The sequence below is a fragment of the Eretmochelys imbricata genome, chromosome 10 (genome assembly GCF_965152235.1).
Source record: "Eretmochelys imbricata isolate rEreImb1 chromosome 10, rEreImb1.hap1, whole genome shotgun sequence".
Classification (NCBI taxonomy): Eukaryota; Metazoa; Chordata; order Testudines; family Cheloniidae; genus Eretmochelys; species Eretmochelys imbricata.
Genome location: NC_135581.1, coordinates 77,154,444 through 77,169,184, shown reverse-complemented (window position 1 = coordinate 77,169,184; position 14,741 = coordinate 77,154,444). Strand labels below are relative to the sequence as shown.

The 14,741-nt window shown below is 45.4% G+C and overlaps 1 protein-coding gene across 1 annotated transcript in view; it reads right to left on the bottom strand.

Moving 5' to 3' along the window:
• ALDH1A3 (aldehyde dehydrogenase 1 family member A3) overlaps positions 1-14,741 on the bottom strand; it is a 48,075-nt gene that overhangs the window by 20,868 nt on the left and 12,466 nt on the right. Inside the window, exons 3-6 of the mRNA XM_077828000.1 lie at positions 11,043-11,183; positions 6,618-6,747; positions 4,842-4,903; positions 1,021-1,149 (exon numbers count right to left, since the gene is read on the bottom strand). Coding sequence (XP_077684126.1) covers positions 1,021-1,149; positions 4,842-4,903; positions 6,618-6,747; positions 11,043-11,183 — 462 coding nt within the window. The remainder of the gene's footprint in view (positions 1-1,020; positions 1,150-4,841; positions 4,904-6,617; positions 6,748-11,042; positions 11,184-14,741) is intronic.

The following is a 14,741-nucleotide window of genomic DNA, read 5'->3' as shown; positions in this document are numbered from 1 at the left end:
TTCAGCAAAGCACATAAGAACACATATAACTTTTGACCTGTGCTTAAGTGACATTGACTTCAATAGGACAACTGACTTGTTTAGGCTAGGCTGGGCAAAACTGAGGCCCATGTGAGTAAAGACTGCAGGACTGGGCCATCAGGATGGGTGGAGGAGGTGGTGGTGTCCATGGGGGGCATTCATCCTTGTCTTAACTGCATTGACATCAGTGGGCCTGCTGATCATCTTAACCAGGTGAAGTCAACTCCCTGGTTAAGATGATTTAGGCCATAAATCTGAAATGTATTTTCCTGGGAGGGTCTTGGGTCCTGATCTTTCAACTGAGAGGGCACATGCCTGCACCTGCATTATTTTCCATGCAGGATTAGGGTCCTGGGTCATTAGCCCTCTGCTCAGTATGGGGACTAGACTTTCGTTCTCTGTTAAGCACCAGGCACACCTTCATAAGTCAAATCATAATAAACAGTCAATGATGTAGTGCAATTTCTGTGCATGAAGCAGCTGCAGGATCCAGTCCCATATTCTAAGGGCCAAATTCTGCCCCCTGTACTCGTGCCAAGTAGTCTCAAGCTTTGTGATCAGCCCGACAATTTATGGGACAATGCTGCTAACATGACTAAGGGTGGCAGAATTTAGCTCCAAATAGTCTCACTAAACATATTAGAAAAGAGGGGGGGGGGAGAAAAAACCCACGACATACCTGGTGATTTCAGCACTGTCTCAGCAAGATACTTAAACACGTGCCCAACTTTAAGCATGTGGCTAGCCTGGTCCCATTGAAGTTACTGGGACTACTTGCATAAATACCTTGGTGAATTAGGGCATTCATGCACAGAAGATCAAGAGATAAAAGTTTGAAAGAAAAAGGGGAGATTGTTTCTAGATCTGGCATCGAACGGAGCTGGCAGCAACATCTTTGGGAGCTGACGATGGCTACAGCTGCCTTTTGAATTGGACTCGCTGCCTATGAGAAACGGTAACTTGCGTAATCTCCTTGAATGTGCTGCTAAGATTTCTTACCTCCTTGATCAAGGAGCCAATGTAGAGGGATGTGAGGGGTGTCTGCTCAGCTGGTTTAATAATCAGTGTGTTCCCGCAGCACAGTGCTGGTGCCATCTTCCAAACAAGCATAAGCAATGGAAAGTTCCACTGAAAGAGAGTATAAAGTTGATGAAATTAGCACCAGTCAGCTCCCTATTGACCTCTGTGCAGTATTCCCCTTTGCTTTCAGTGACATTTGTTGGCTACAGAGAAAATAAAATGACTAGAAAGACATCCACCGTTACATCGCGTATAGCGCCTAGGTGGGTTACACAGCTATTGCCTTTGAAAAAAGTTTAGAGTACAAATTGTACCAGTCACGAATGACGGGTTCTCTTACTGTAGTAAGACTTCCATAGTCTCAAGTCAAGGGTCTTCTTTGTAAATATATGGAGGCAAGCAAGACAGGAATCCAGAACTTCACACAGGTAACAGAACAGTAATGTAACTTCTAAGATAAGACCTCTGGTATTCTAATCCATAACTCCAGACACAAAGCAGAATTTTAAATAATCTGCCACAGTGGTTCAACCTTTCCCATACTGGGACCCGCTTTTCCACAACATGATGCCTCACCCAGCAAACTGGGACCTTCACCGATTTGGCAATTGAGAAGGGCACCGTGGCCATGACCCCTCCCCAATGCCTGTTGCCAGCCCTCCCTGGAGGCCAGAATGCTCAGGTTTAGAACCCATGATTTAAAAATCAACACCTGAAAACCATGCTGTGAAGGTGTGATCCAAACCTGCCAGGATCCCCCCCACCCCAGAATTCACTTATACCAGCACAATGGTAGAGACTAGCCAGAGAGCCAGACTTGGGACAAACCACCATGCAATAATACCTAGCTCTTACAATCAGTAGATCTCAAAGCACTTTACAAAAGGAGGTTGGTATAATTTGTAAATAAAGGCACAGGTGCTGACTTTCAGCTTTCCCCAAACACACCCCGGCCTTCCTCTGCCTCTTCCTGCCCCAGCTCCGCCCCCTCCCCCCAGCACCTCCTGCCTGCTGCTGAACAGCTGATGGTGGCAGGTGGGAGCTGCTGGAGGGGAGCAGAAGGAGCTGATCAGTTGGTGGCTAGTGGGTGCTCAGCACCCACTCCTCCCCACCATGGGTGCTCCAGCCCTGGTGCACCCACAGAGTCAGCACCTCTGAACATAGGTGGGTCTCAGTACGTTGGAGGGATCATTAATCAAATCATTTAACTCCACATAATTGACGTTGAGCTAAACAATCTCAAATGTACAGGGATTCTGTCCAGATATTTTAAAATAAAATAAATAAGAGGTTTTACAGAAGCAAATACGAATACAGATGCTACTGAAATCAAGGCAATTACACACCAGAATGGATAGTGGCCTTGGTTTTTTATTATGACAATGTCCTTAAAGTGGAACAATATGCCTCAGGGTGCACAGAGTCATATCAGCCTGGATAACGATTACATTTGCAGTTTAAGCCCAATATTTGTGTACAATTCCCATAAATAGCAACACTAGAGATAGAATCTTGAGATAGCATCTGCTCAGTTCTTTCCCCCTCCCCACGATATGGTGGCTTTCCAAACCTCCTGCCTGAAAATAGCCACCACAGAATTTTTGAAGGGGCGTAAATCCAAAAAAGCATCTGCGAACAGTCAGGTCCATTTGGAGGATGGAAATGGAGGCATTTAAATCAGCGGTCAATGCAAGCTGGAGCTTGCAAAGTGTATGAACAGGATTGTAGGACTGGGCTGGCTGCAGATTCAATGACCCAAGAGGGCCTCTTCAGTCTTATGCCCCTAATGCAAAACACTTGAGTCTCAACTTCACTGGACTCGATTCACTCAAATGCAGCACAGTCACAAAATGACAATGCTCTGTTACCTCAACCAAGCCAGGCTCTGTAAAACAGAGTGAGACAGCACGCATTCCCAAGCCAAACTCGGTCTCCGCATGTCAATCTATCATCTACAGGACACTCATCTATGCCATCTTCTATTCTCTCTGCAGTCACCTCTATCGGGCAAAAAAACCAAACAAACAGCCCATTCAACTCCAAGATCTAGGTCAGAAGTCAGTCACGAGGGACCCAATCCTGTTCCCACTGAAGTTAGAAGCAAAAACGTCCATTGACATTAATGCAAACTGGATCAGGCTCAAAGTCTCCAGCATCCCAGCAAAAACACAGAGTTGTTTTAGCCTCTAGTATAGTCTGGTTCACCCTCCACAACACTGGCCCAAGATCTTTCTCTGACCTTCCTCAACAGACTCTCACAGCAGAGTAGCTCACAAACTACTCTGCCTCTATAACAGATGGTCAAAGCACTTTACAGCCATTAGGGTCTCCTCAACAGCTGTAAAGTCCGGCTGCCTATTTAAATAAAGCAAATACCACTTGCTGAAGAACTGAGGAATTTCAAGTACTAGCCAGAGTTTCTCAGCATCAGAAACAAACCCACCAGGAGAAGAAAAATGGTATTGATCAGCTATAAAACCGAACTACGGAACAAGGAAAAAAACTAAAAAATGACAATTTAAAACTAAAAAAAAAACCACAATGCCTCAGAGCCAGTCAGCAACCATAACTGTCAGGACAACTAGCTTGCAACCACTCAGTAAGAAAAGGCTCAAGAGGTAAGAATAGCAGATGATCATGGATTGGTCACTGGTGACTCTTGTGTAAGTGCCATATGGGAGACTGACACTTGATCTTGAGACCCAGCCTTCTATGCCAGAGAGCTGTTTGGAATACCATAGGCCAATTCCTTCTGATGAGTCAAGAAACATCATCAGGCTCCAAAGGAAATGCCCTCCAGTCCAGCCTCCTTGCCTAGGAGGGTGTGATGGGGCGCACTTGCCCCGCACTGCTACTGCGAGAGTTAACTCCACTCTCTGGGCCGAAGAGGCCACAACCCTGTGGCCCTGCTAGGCATGCTCTGGCTAGAGACTAGGTATAAAAGGAAGCTGCTCAGCTCATTCAGGGCTGACCACCAAAGAGAGAGGATGCACGCTGCAAGCTCCAGCCCAGGAACTACAGAAGCCCCAGAGAGTGGAAGCCAGGGATGCTGAGACTCTGGAGGACACCCAATGCATGGCGGAGTTGTTGGGAGCCGCACTGACCGAGGAGCCCAGGGACCATGGCAACGCTGGGACCATGGCATCAGGAACTGAGTAGGAAGTAGCTCAGGGAGACTAGTTCTGTTGCCGAGTGGAATCAGCATATTTTGGATGGATTCCCCAGTGACAGGCATACTTGCCACTGACCGAGCCCTGAGCTGGGACCTGGTGAAGCAGGGAGGGCCTGGGCCCTCCTACCAGGCTGCCACCCACTCCTCTAACAGGCCACTAGGTCACGTAGCCCCACGGAAGGGGCAGTTATACGGTCTCTGGCCACCAGGCCACACAGCCCTGAGAGAGGGCGAACTTACTGATTCTTGCCAGGTGGCCACACTGACTGATGACCACTAGGCAATACACCCCAGTCAAGCTGAAGCCATAGTGACTTGGGCCATTGGATCCCACAGCCCTGTGGGAAGGGGCCATCACCCTGACTCTGGCCATTGGGCCAGACAACCTTGAGAGTGCGGCCATATTGACTTTTACTGTTAGTCCACACAACTCCAAGACAAGGGGTGGCTGTAAGGACATGACTGTGGGGAAGTAATTACCCTGCCCCAAGAGGGGACAGGGCGCACTTGCCCCACGACAGAGGGCAATGGCTGTAATGCTGTGGGGCATACATATATTTGTAAATAGAGGGGATCCTCAGGGTCCGAGCACCTCTTGGCTAAAAACATTAGCCAGTCTTATACTTACTGGAGTTATAGCCCCACAGACACCCATCGGTTCGTGCCTGGTGAAACAGACAACATTTTCATCTGCAAAACAAAAACCAAAATGTGTAAGGGATCAAAGCCAATATTGTGACATACCTGTATGTACTGCACTTGTGCAGGGCTGAATAGTGGAAACAATATAAAATGATGATATAAACAGAAGGGTGAGGCAGAATGAATATAAATGAGTTATATGAGGTGAAGCTAATCTGAGAAGATTGTGGAGTCACCCATTCTATCCCACACTCAGGCAAGGTGCTCTTCAAAAAGGAAGAAAGTTATTCAATAGGATACATCTATCACAGAACAATTCAGATCTGCGATCTACAGAGGGCCAAGTGCTGTTCTAATTCAGACTGGTATAACCCTTTGAAATCCACTGACTTGCATCACATCAATTCCACTGGGTCAGTTCCTCCCTTACACTTGCTCCTGCTGCTCAGACATGTTCAGTTGGTGTAATTCTTCATTTCAGTGACGAATAAAAGAAAATGAATTATCAACACTTTTATGATTTTTAGTTTTGGTGGTGGTGGGGGGGAAACAGGTTTATTTCTTAGGGAAAAGATTCCTAAGTTTTGTGACAGATTCCCACAAGAAATATGTGGAAAAAAAAAACAAACAACAAAAACACAACAGTATTTCAATTTGATACAAAAATCAAGCTTTGTTTTGATTCAATTAGAATCATTTTGTTTCTGAGAACAGAAACAAACCAAAACAAAAAAAAGGACTATTTAATAAAACCATTTGCCCACTAGAACTTTTGCTTTTTATGAAGCTCCATGTTAGGGGGCGGTCTCTAGTTATTATGCACTTTGGAAGTGATCTCAGACAAGACTGAGAGCCATCTCCATAGAGAGAAATTCTACAAATTAAACTGAGCTTGTGTGACAGAAATATCTGATTTGACATCGGCTTGGACTCTGCTACCCTTAAATCAATGCTGACTGGCGGGAGGCGGGCAAGGAGTGCAGTCCTTCACAGCTACCAGAAGGAGCCAGTCTAACCTTTGTCTGTGGTGCTCTTTCCTTCATAGACCACCAGCTATCACTAGGGCAAAGGAAAGGAGCAGGCTGATGACTTTCAATTAGCTGTTCGCTGACTTCGTGCAAACACCCTTGTTATCTTAAAAACCAGCCGTCATTTCCCAAGGCCACACCTGTGCTCACACATGAGCGGATAGATTCTTCCCTAAGTTACTCACACTAAATTCATTGGCATGGGTGTAATGAAGCACAGACCCTAGGAGAGGAGTTTTTAACGAGTGCTGCAAGTGTTTAGAAATAAATTAAATACCCCTACAAACTAGAGCTTGACCGAACCCCCAGGAACTGAATGTCTGCCATGTACTTGGATTACCGACAGATCTGAGCTAGCAGATCTGGCCTCTCTCCAATAAACCTAATTTAACTAACAACAAAGAAGGTACTCAAAAATATCCTTTGAACTTTGATTTCCAATGCACTCTCACCAACAGCGAAATCTTTAGTTTCAGTGAAACTGGATGTACAATAACCAGGGATAGAATTCTCATAAAAGTCTATAGGGCAATTCCAAAACTCTCAGGGAGGAATATAATCTTCCATTAAACTCTATGGCCTTTCCATAAGGGAAAAGGCATAAAGTAATTTGTGGGGTGGGAGGGAGGGATGATTTTTTCAGAAGGGAAACTCCTTAAACTGATTGTCTCAATGTACTTGATATCACAGACTGAAGGAGTTTTTAAAGGTGAACATGGAATGATTCAACTTACCCACTGGGATAGTTCTTCCTTGGATTTTATCAGCCCACCCAGCATAATACCTAAGTGTCTTTATACAGCCTTCCAAGTCAATGAAGAAGGCATGAAGAAAAGGTTTCCCTGTGTCCATTGTTTCCAAGGTCTGAAACAACAAATCACATGCATGGTTATATACTGCTTAATAATTATTGGGGTGGGGGTTGGGGTGGTTTTTAAAGGTTCTAGACAAAAAATTTTCTGCAATCCACAAGGTTTCATCTTTCTCCCACCCTGCACAATGGAGAGAGGTGGTTTCTTCCCCCCTCCCCCACACCATGGATGATGATGGGATGGATTGCATCCTCAGCAAGTTTGCAGGTGATACCTAGCTGGGGAGTGGGGGTGGGGGGGAGGAGAAGAGTTAGATATGCTGGAGGGTAGGCATAGGGTCCAGAGTGACCTAGACAAATTGGAGGATTGGGCCAAAAGAAGGACAAAAAGTTTTAAGTCCTGCACTTAGGATGGAAGAACCCCATGCACTGCTACAACCTGGGGACCGACTGGCTAAATGGCAGTTCTCATCTACTATAATCCCCAAGTCATTTTCTGCAGAAGCTGGATATGAGTCAGCAGTGTGCCCTTGTTGCCGAGAAGGCTAACGGCATATTGGGCTGCATTAGCTGGAGCAAGGCCAGCAGATCGAGGGAAGTGCTTATTCCCCCTCTATTTGGCACTGGTGAGGCCACATCCAGAGTACTGTGTCCAGTTTTGGGCCCCCGCACCACGGAAAAGATGTGGGCAAATTAGAGAGAGTCCAGTGGAGGGCAACAAAAACTGATTAGGGGGCTGGGGCACATGATTTATGAGGTAAGGCTGAGGGAATTGGGCTTATTTAGTCTGCAGAAGAGAAGAGTTGGGGGGGGAGGAAGGATTTAATATCAGCCTTCAACTACCTGAAGGGGAGATTCCAAAGAGGATGGAGCTAGACTGTTCTCAGTAGTAGCTTATGACAGAACAAGGAGAAAATGGTCTCAAGTTGCAGTGAGGGAGGTCTAGGTTGGATATTAGGAAAAGCTATTTCACTAGGAGGAAGGTGAAGCACTGGAATGGGTTATCTAGAGAGGTGGTGGAATCTCCATCTGTAGAGGTTTTTAAGACCTTGACAAAGCCCTGGGGATTGGTCCTGCTTTGAGCAGGGGGTTGAACTAGATGACCTCCTGAGGTCTCTTCTAACCCTAATCTTCTATGATACTCTGATGCAGACCACATGGATGCAGACTTGGATTTTTCCTGAGTTCAGGGATGTTCAGAACTGGGGTTTTGGTTGTGCTCATTCTTGAGATTTGAGTCAACCATGAAGACTGGTCAATGAGGTTGCCCCAGGAAAAGCCTCAGCTCACCACAGCAAGTTGTCACATCCTTAACTCTAAGCACACGGCTGAGCCCATTGCTATTCCCCGCAGCACTTAAGTAGGTGTTTAATTTTTAAGCATGTGGTTAAGTCCCAATGGCCACAAGACATAAGCATGTTCTGAAGTGCAGTGCTAGGTACGGGTGGATTTCAGCCTGTGCTTAAAACTAAGCAAAAGCTCTAGTGTTATGCTGAATCAGGGCCAATATGAACATACAGTTTGGCCTGAGTACAGATCCAACATCCCTGAACTCCAGGAGGGCTTGTATGTTTTTTAGTTTAGCCCCACATCCAAAATTAGAGAAGAGAGTCCCACAGAAATCAATGGAAGTCTCTCCACTGACTATCAGGTTGTGGAGCAGGTCCTCCTTTCCAACTGACCACGAGGCTTCGTTCTTCAAGACCGGGACGTTATTGCAAAATGGTATTCTCTTTTCGGTGTAAACAAGAGCGTGTCCAAATTCACACAGTGTCACATCCTACTTGAAGTTTCATTTTGCGAGCAGCATGTTCGTGAAAAGCATGCCCAATGATGCATTTTAAGTCCTGAACTAAAAGCAGCAGGAAGTAGTTACCCTGTGCTACCTTTTACATTTTTTTTTTTTTAATTAAGAGTAACTTGCAAATTGACAAGAATTGGATGTGCACCCTCTTTGCTCCTCTGTAATATATAGAAAAGGTCAAGAGATTTCTGTGCATATATGTTTTTACATCGTCTATCCTGGAAGACTCCAGGACAGCATCACAAGAGTGAAGACTGAAAAAGCGGAGAAGGAAAATTTTAACAGTTTAAAAGAACTGTTTGTATTAACACACATTTAATATCAATGGCCAGTCGACATTTCGGAGAAATTCTTGTTAAATCTCTTTCAGTTAAAATGTGAGAACTAACAGACATCCTCTGAAATCCCATCAAATTCTTTGGCAAACAAAGACGACCAGACAGGACATTCCTGATATTGAAGGTTAAAAACCAAGCAGAAAAATTTGTCCATTGGAAAGAAAAAGGGGCACAAGGCCAACTTTAAAAAAAATTTGTTGGTTACTGAGATCTAACCACTCTAATTTCTGCAAAAATTTGAGCCAGAACTTTGTGGCTTAGGGCAAAAATTAATTTTTGCCTTTTTTTTTTTTTTTAAAAAAAAAGATGACAAATGTCACGTCCAAATGAGCTGGTGTCTCACCTTCTGGTCCCATATCACACAGCCATCACAGTCTAGCATCACTCACTTCTCTATCTGGCAGAGGAACTAGAAGTAGGTCAGGACCGAACTGCACGGACCAAGCTTCCTGGGGGAACCAGATTAGGAAGAGGGAGGAGTTGCAATACACAATGCAGGTGCATTGGTTCTGTGAGCAGTCAAGTCACCGTGGAATAATTTTTATGAAGAGCCAGAGGAACAAATGGATGTTTTGTGAATAGCTCAAAATCTTCACACACATCTTTCTGCCATTTATTTCAATTGCTATAAGGAAGTTAAATCCTTTAGACAGTCCATTTGATGTGGTTTACTGCAGATCAGTCACGTTGTTTTATTGTTGCCATTGTCACTTGTCCCCTTTAATGTTCTGATGAGTAGAACACCCAAGTCAGGCATGGCACAGACCTATTTAGGTCATCCTTTGCCAATGCAAGATTGTTCCCAACTCTGTATCTTTGTTATTCTCTTCACGTTTCTTTCATTAATTCTACAGACGATTCAATAGTTAACATAGTGATTATAGATGCTTTTAGCCTTAGTCAGTTGTCTTTGTCTGTTAGTTTTAAACAGGGTGGGGGTTATTTGCTCATTTTGTTCTAGGACTTCATTTATTTAAAGATTTATTCAACACCATAGGCAAGAACGTTACATTCAAGTAGGGATATGGTCTTTTTTTACATCAGTAACTCAAAGATAACACATGATACAGACATCTGATGCATGACCTGAACTCTCTTAAAATGAGGGAGTTGAATTCACCCCTGGCACCAATGCCGTTAAGCCAAGGATGAATATGACTGCCCATGGGTGCCACCACCTCCCATGAATCCACTCCGTGGATGCAGGCCCTCATGGCCCCTTTCTGCAGCCTTTACTCAGGTCGGCCTCAGTTTTGCCCAGCCTAGCCTAAACAAGTCAGTTGCCCTATTGAAGTCAATGTCACTTAAGCACCTGTCTAAAGTTATGTGCGCTTTGTTGAATTGCGATAGACTGCTAAACAATCAGCACAGAGGCAGCCCCAAAGACAATGCTTATATGGCTCCATGGCTCTCTTGCTCACTCTCTCTTTTTTTAAAAAATTGGTTTAGCAAACGCCACCTAGTAGTTTAAAACAGTGTTCCTCACAGAGTAAGTATAAGCAGCATTAAGTGTTGAGCATCCTTTGTCCCCCCACCCCCAAAAGCTAGACAACCATCAACTGTACTTCACCAAGTGGACACGGGGCTGGGGGAGGATATGGCAAAAAGAAATGAGTTAAGAAGGTGAGGCTTCGCTGCTGTTGTTCCCGGACAACTCAAGCCCGTTGACTTGGAAAGTTTTCCTAGCCTCCCATTGCATGGGACATGGAGATCAAACGGTGGGAGGAGAGGCAGCTTTTCCAAGTCAGCCAGGGGATTTCCCCTCTCATGGTGTGTGGGCATTGGAGTGGCGGGGAGGTGTGGGGGGGAAATGGGGAGGGCGCACTATTCAAGTTTGAAGAGGGAGGTAGGCTTCACCTGCAATGCTAAGGTCTAGGGTGACCTCATCCAGAGCACTGAAAAGTACAAACGATGGATTTGGAATTTTTCCCTTTAACAAGGCAAAGATGCCCTTAAAAAAAAAAGTCACTGATTTTGAGAGAGCTGTTTAAATTATTATTAAAAAGTCCCTCTATCCAGATGTTACTAAACCAAGCTGGGAGCTTGGGAAACGGAAGCTTCCCTGCAGATGGGATTCCCCTTTCAAACAAACTAAACACAAGCTACAAACAGCCCCAGATCTCCAGGGCAGTCAGAGGGACAGAATTAAGTAGTCAGTCAATTGCTTCTGGTTTATTATCGCTCCCCCCCACCACGTTTCACTTACCGCCAAAATGACTCGGTCTCGCTCGATGAGATCAGCTAGTTTGTGGAGGAGCCTCCCTCTGCTTAAGGCGTCCATTTGTCTCCATAGAGATCCTCTCTGGAATGCTGCTTTTGCAGCCTCTACTGCCTTATCTACATCTGGCTAAAGCAACCAAACACACACATGAAATATTCAGGTGAGAGAGAGAAATTGCATAGTGCTATGAACAGCTCCCAAGCAGGTTGCTTCCTATGCAGTGTCCTGCAGAGCCTGCCTACTGTAATATTGAATCATCTGCGAAGAGAGTCTGCTGTTTTGCTGCTGAACATGGAATCTAGCAAGATCTGACCTAAGTGGCTTCAGACTCTGGTAGGATTTGACCTTGCCGGATAGGAACCTAAATTCAAATTTTGCAGAGACAATCAGATATTCAAGCCCCTATATTTTCTTATCTACATACTTTGTTGGCAAGAGTGAAAAGTGTGCCCCCGTCCTAGTGGGGAACAGGCAAGACTTTCATTGACAGCAAGACTGGGCCTGGTGCACTCACAAGCCAAATCTGGATGGATCAGTATTTTTTAAAACAAAGAGGTGGGAAAGAGGATATATTCAGAGTATGGATATTATGATGGTTTTAGCCCAGGGAATAGTTACAGCTCACAGACCTCACTGGACAATCCCAGTTTTCCCTTGTAAATTAGTTTTCCCTTATAAACCCATAATCAAATGTGTCAATAACAGTTTTAAATTCACAAAATTCACTTAGATCCTAGACAGCATTTTCAGAAGAACCACATGTCCCCCTTTATGGGGGGCTACTAGTGTTTTTAGCTCAATGCTATGGCCCTAACCCTCAAATGATGCAAACCAGCATAGCTCCACTGAAGTCAATTTCCAGCTGGGGATAGGGCCCCATGACGATAAATATGTTTTTTGTTGTACCACTGGCTGCTACGTTTACTCACACAAGACGTTGCTGTGGATTACTCACATGAGTGAAGTGTCCCTACATACATCTTATCCGGTCAAGATATGCCCCAGCAATTTTTCCCCTCTAAATGTACACTGATATTTTTCAAACAGGGTGAAATCTGGGTCTTGCTGAAACCAATGAGAGTTTTGCTGATGGCTTAAATGGAGCCAGGATTTCACCCCAAGTGTATGTTTGATGGACACTGCCGCCTTCTTTGGAAGGAATTCCGCCCTGTGCAAGATCTTCTAGAACACATCTTGTCTTCTTCTCCAGGATTATTCTAACTCTGTGAAACTACATAATCCTCTAGTATGGGAGACAACAAGACAGACCTATCCCAGAACATATTGAATGCCAACAAACAAGAAATGACACCTTACTAAGGACAGACACTTTCAAGGGAGGAGTGGGTCATGGAAGAGTGCTACAGAAAAACACAACTGGTGATTAAAATTACACCAGAAGGTTTATAAACAGCCATATCCCATTGTTATTTAATGTTCTTGGGCAAGTTGCCTCCTATATGCCCCCCCCCCCCCCCCCATCACCTCAGGGTAGTCCTGCAAGCAGTTTCCCCCCCTTTTGTCCATTCACAGCCATTCTTGGGTCCTGTTGTATTAAATGAACAAGCATTCAAAATAAAGTTCTCCAGTCCCACCACACATCCATCCATTTAACCCTTCGCTCCCAGGCCTCTCTTGCCTGTAGTCTCACCCCAAGCTTCTCTGCTGGAGCTTACTTGTTTCCAACAGCCTCTGAGCTTCCCTGGGCACCCTCTCTCTCTGTAGCTTCCTGAGGCTGGTTACAGGGGAGTCAGAGTTCAGATGCGCCTCCTTAATAACTAGGGTGGGCTGTCCCCAGGTCTCTAGGTCTAAAGAGGCAAGCCACCCTGTTACAGGCACACCTACTTATTCCAGGTCTGCAATGGGTTACATGGTATTTAATCAGCCTATTTGTACAAGCAGCTGAATACAGAACCCCACCCTTGTCAGAAGGGCATTGGCTATGCTGCTGCCTGAGAGGGGGGAGGGATAGCTCAGTGGTTTGACCATTGGCCTGCTAAACCCAAGGTTGTGAGTTCAATCCTTGAGGGGGCCATTTAGGGGGTTCTGGGGCAAAATTGGGGATTGGTCCTGCTTTGAGCAGGGGGTTGGACTAGATGGCCTCCTGAGGTCCCTTCCAACTCTGATATTCTATGACTTTAGTGCATTTGGGCACCCAGTTACCTTGGTCATGTCAGGCTATTTTTATCTCCACAACTATGGTAGGCTCTGTGAGACTGACGTGTATGTGGGAATGGGGGGTGTCAGAGTGAATGCACACTGTAACTGGGTGGATGCATTAACAGACAGTAGCAGGGCTCTGGAATTACTGGCAAGCTCCTACCTTGAATTCACACAGGTTACATACAGGGCACAATTTGACATAATTGGTTTAATCTGAATCAACTCATTTGGCACCTGCCAATCAGAGCAGAAACCAGTGTCAAACCTTCCCACTTCTAAGAAGTCCCCAATTTCATGCTGAAATTAGGATCTGCAAGCCACGGCTGAAAAATATTTTAACGGTAAATCAGGCAGGACACAAAACATAATGAAGGCGTCAGGTTTAAACACATTCCCTTTAAACGCTGTTGTGTTTATTGGGATATGGAAGACCCTTAGCACAGGTGATGCACGAGGCAGCACTACGCCCATGCTGGCCAGGCCTGTGGGAAATGAAGTTACAAGGACTGCCCCTAGCTCTGAGAGTGCACAAATGGGATGGCAGGCATGCAGCACAAAGAGCCTTCCCACCAGCCTTGCACACTTGTGCAATGCACAGGCTTGTGCTCACCAGGCCCCAGGCACACCTGGGGCTTGATCCAACTTGTACTGATGTCAATGGGAATATTTCCATTGGTTTCAATGGGAGTGGAGTCAAGCTCCAAGAACTGGGAGCTCTGAAGCTTACTGGGATAGCAATCACGGGTGGTTTGTTCGCTCACCCAGTGCTCCAAGTCACTATCTGTGGCGTGATGCTCCATGAGCTACCACTGGGCTAGGGCTTAAAGCCACAATCTAGACCCAAATGTGTATTTGCCTCATCCAGCAGAAAGGCACCAATGCACAAAATGAAAGAGAGACGGGGATAATTCAGTACAGAACCCTGGCTGCTTTAGGGTGACCAGACAGCAAGTGTGAAAAATCGGGACAGGGGTGGGGAGGGTAATAGGAGAATATGTAAGAAAAAGACCCAAAAACTGGGACTGTCCGTATAAAATGTGGACATCTGGTCACCTGAGGCTGCTTACACACTGCACTCACAAGTAGACAAGCTAATTGATCTGCAGTATATTACTGAACATTCAAACTGTTACTAAAACCGGGTTGTTTCTTTAAAAGAGCAAACATCCCTTCTGAATACCATGACTACCTCCCTGCAAAGGACATCTGAGACTCAGGAGTGGAGTATTTATAAGGCTCAGTCCTGCCCTGGCTAGTGTAGGAAGAAGGAACAGAAATGCTGCCTGGTACATCCTCCACAAAAGGAGACCTGCAAGCCAAAGCAGAAGTCCTAGGTGGTGGGATGGCCGTTAGTGCTTCTGCGTGGGAGCATCATCTGTTGGGTAGCACTTTCAGGTGATTGCAAAATACTTGCTAGCCAGCTGGGATGCTAGATGTACTCCCTAATCTGCAGACCACATCCTCTTGGGCTCCTGAGAGCTACATAAAGATCTTGTTCATTTCCTTTCATGGGACCATGAT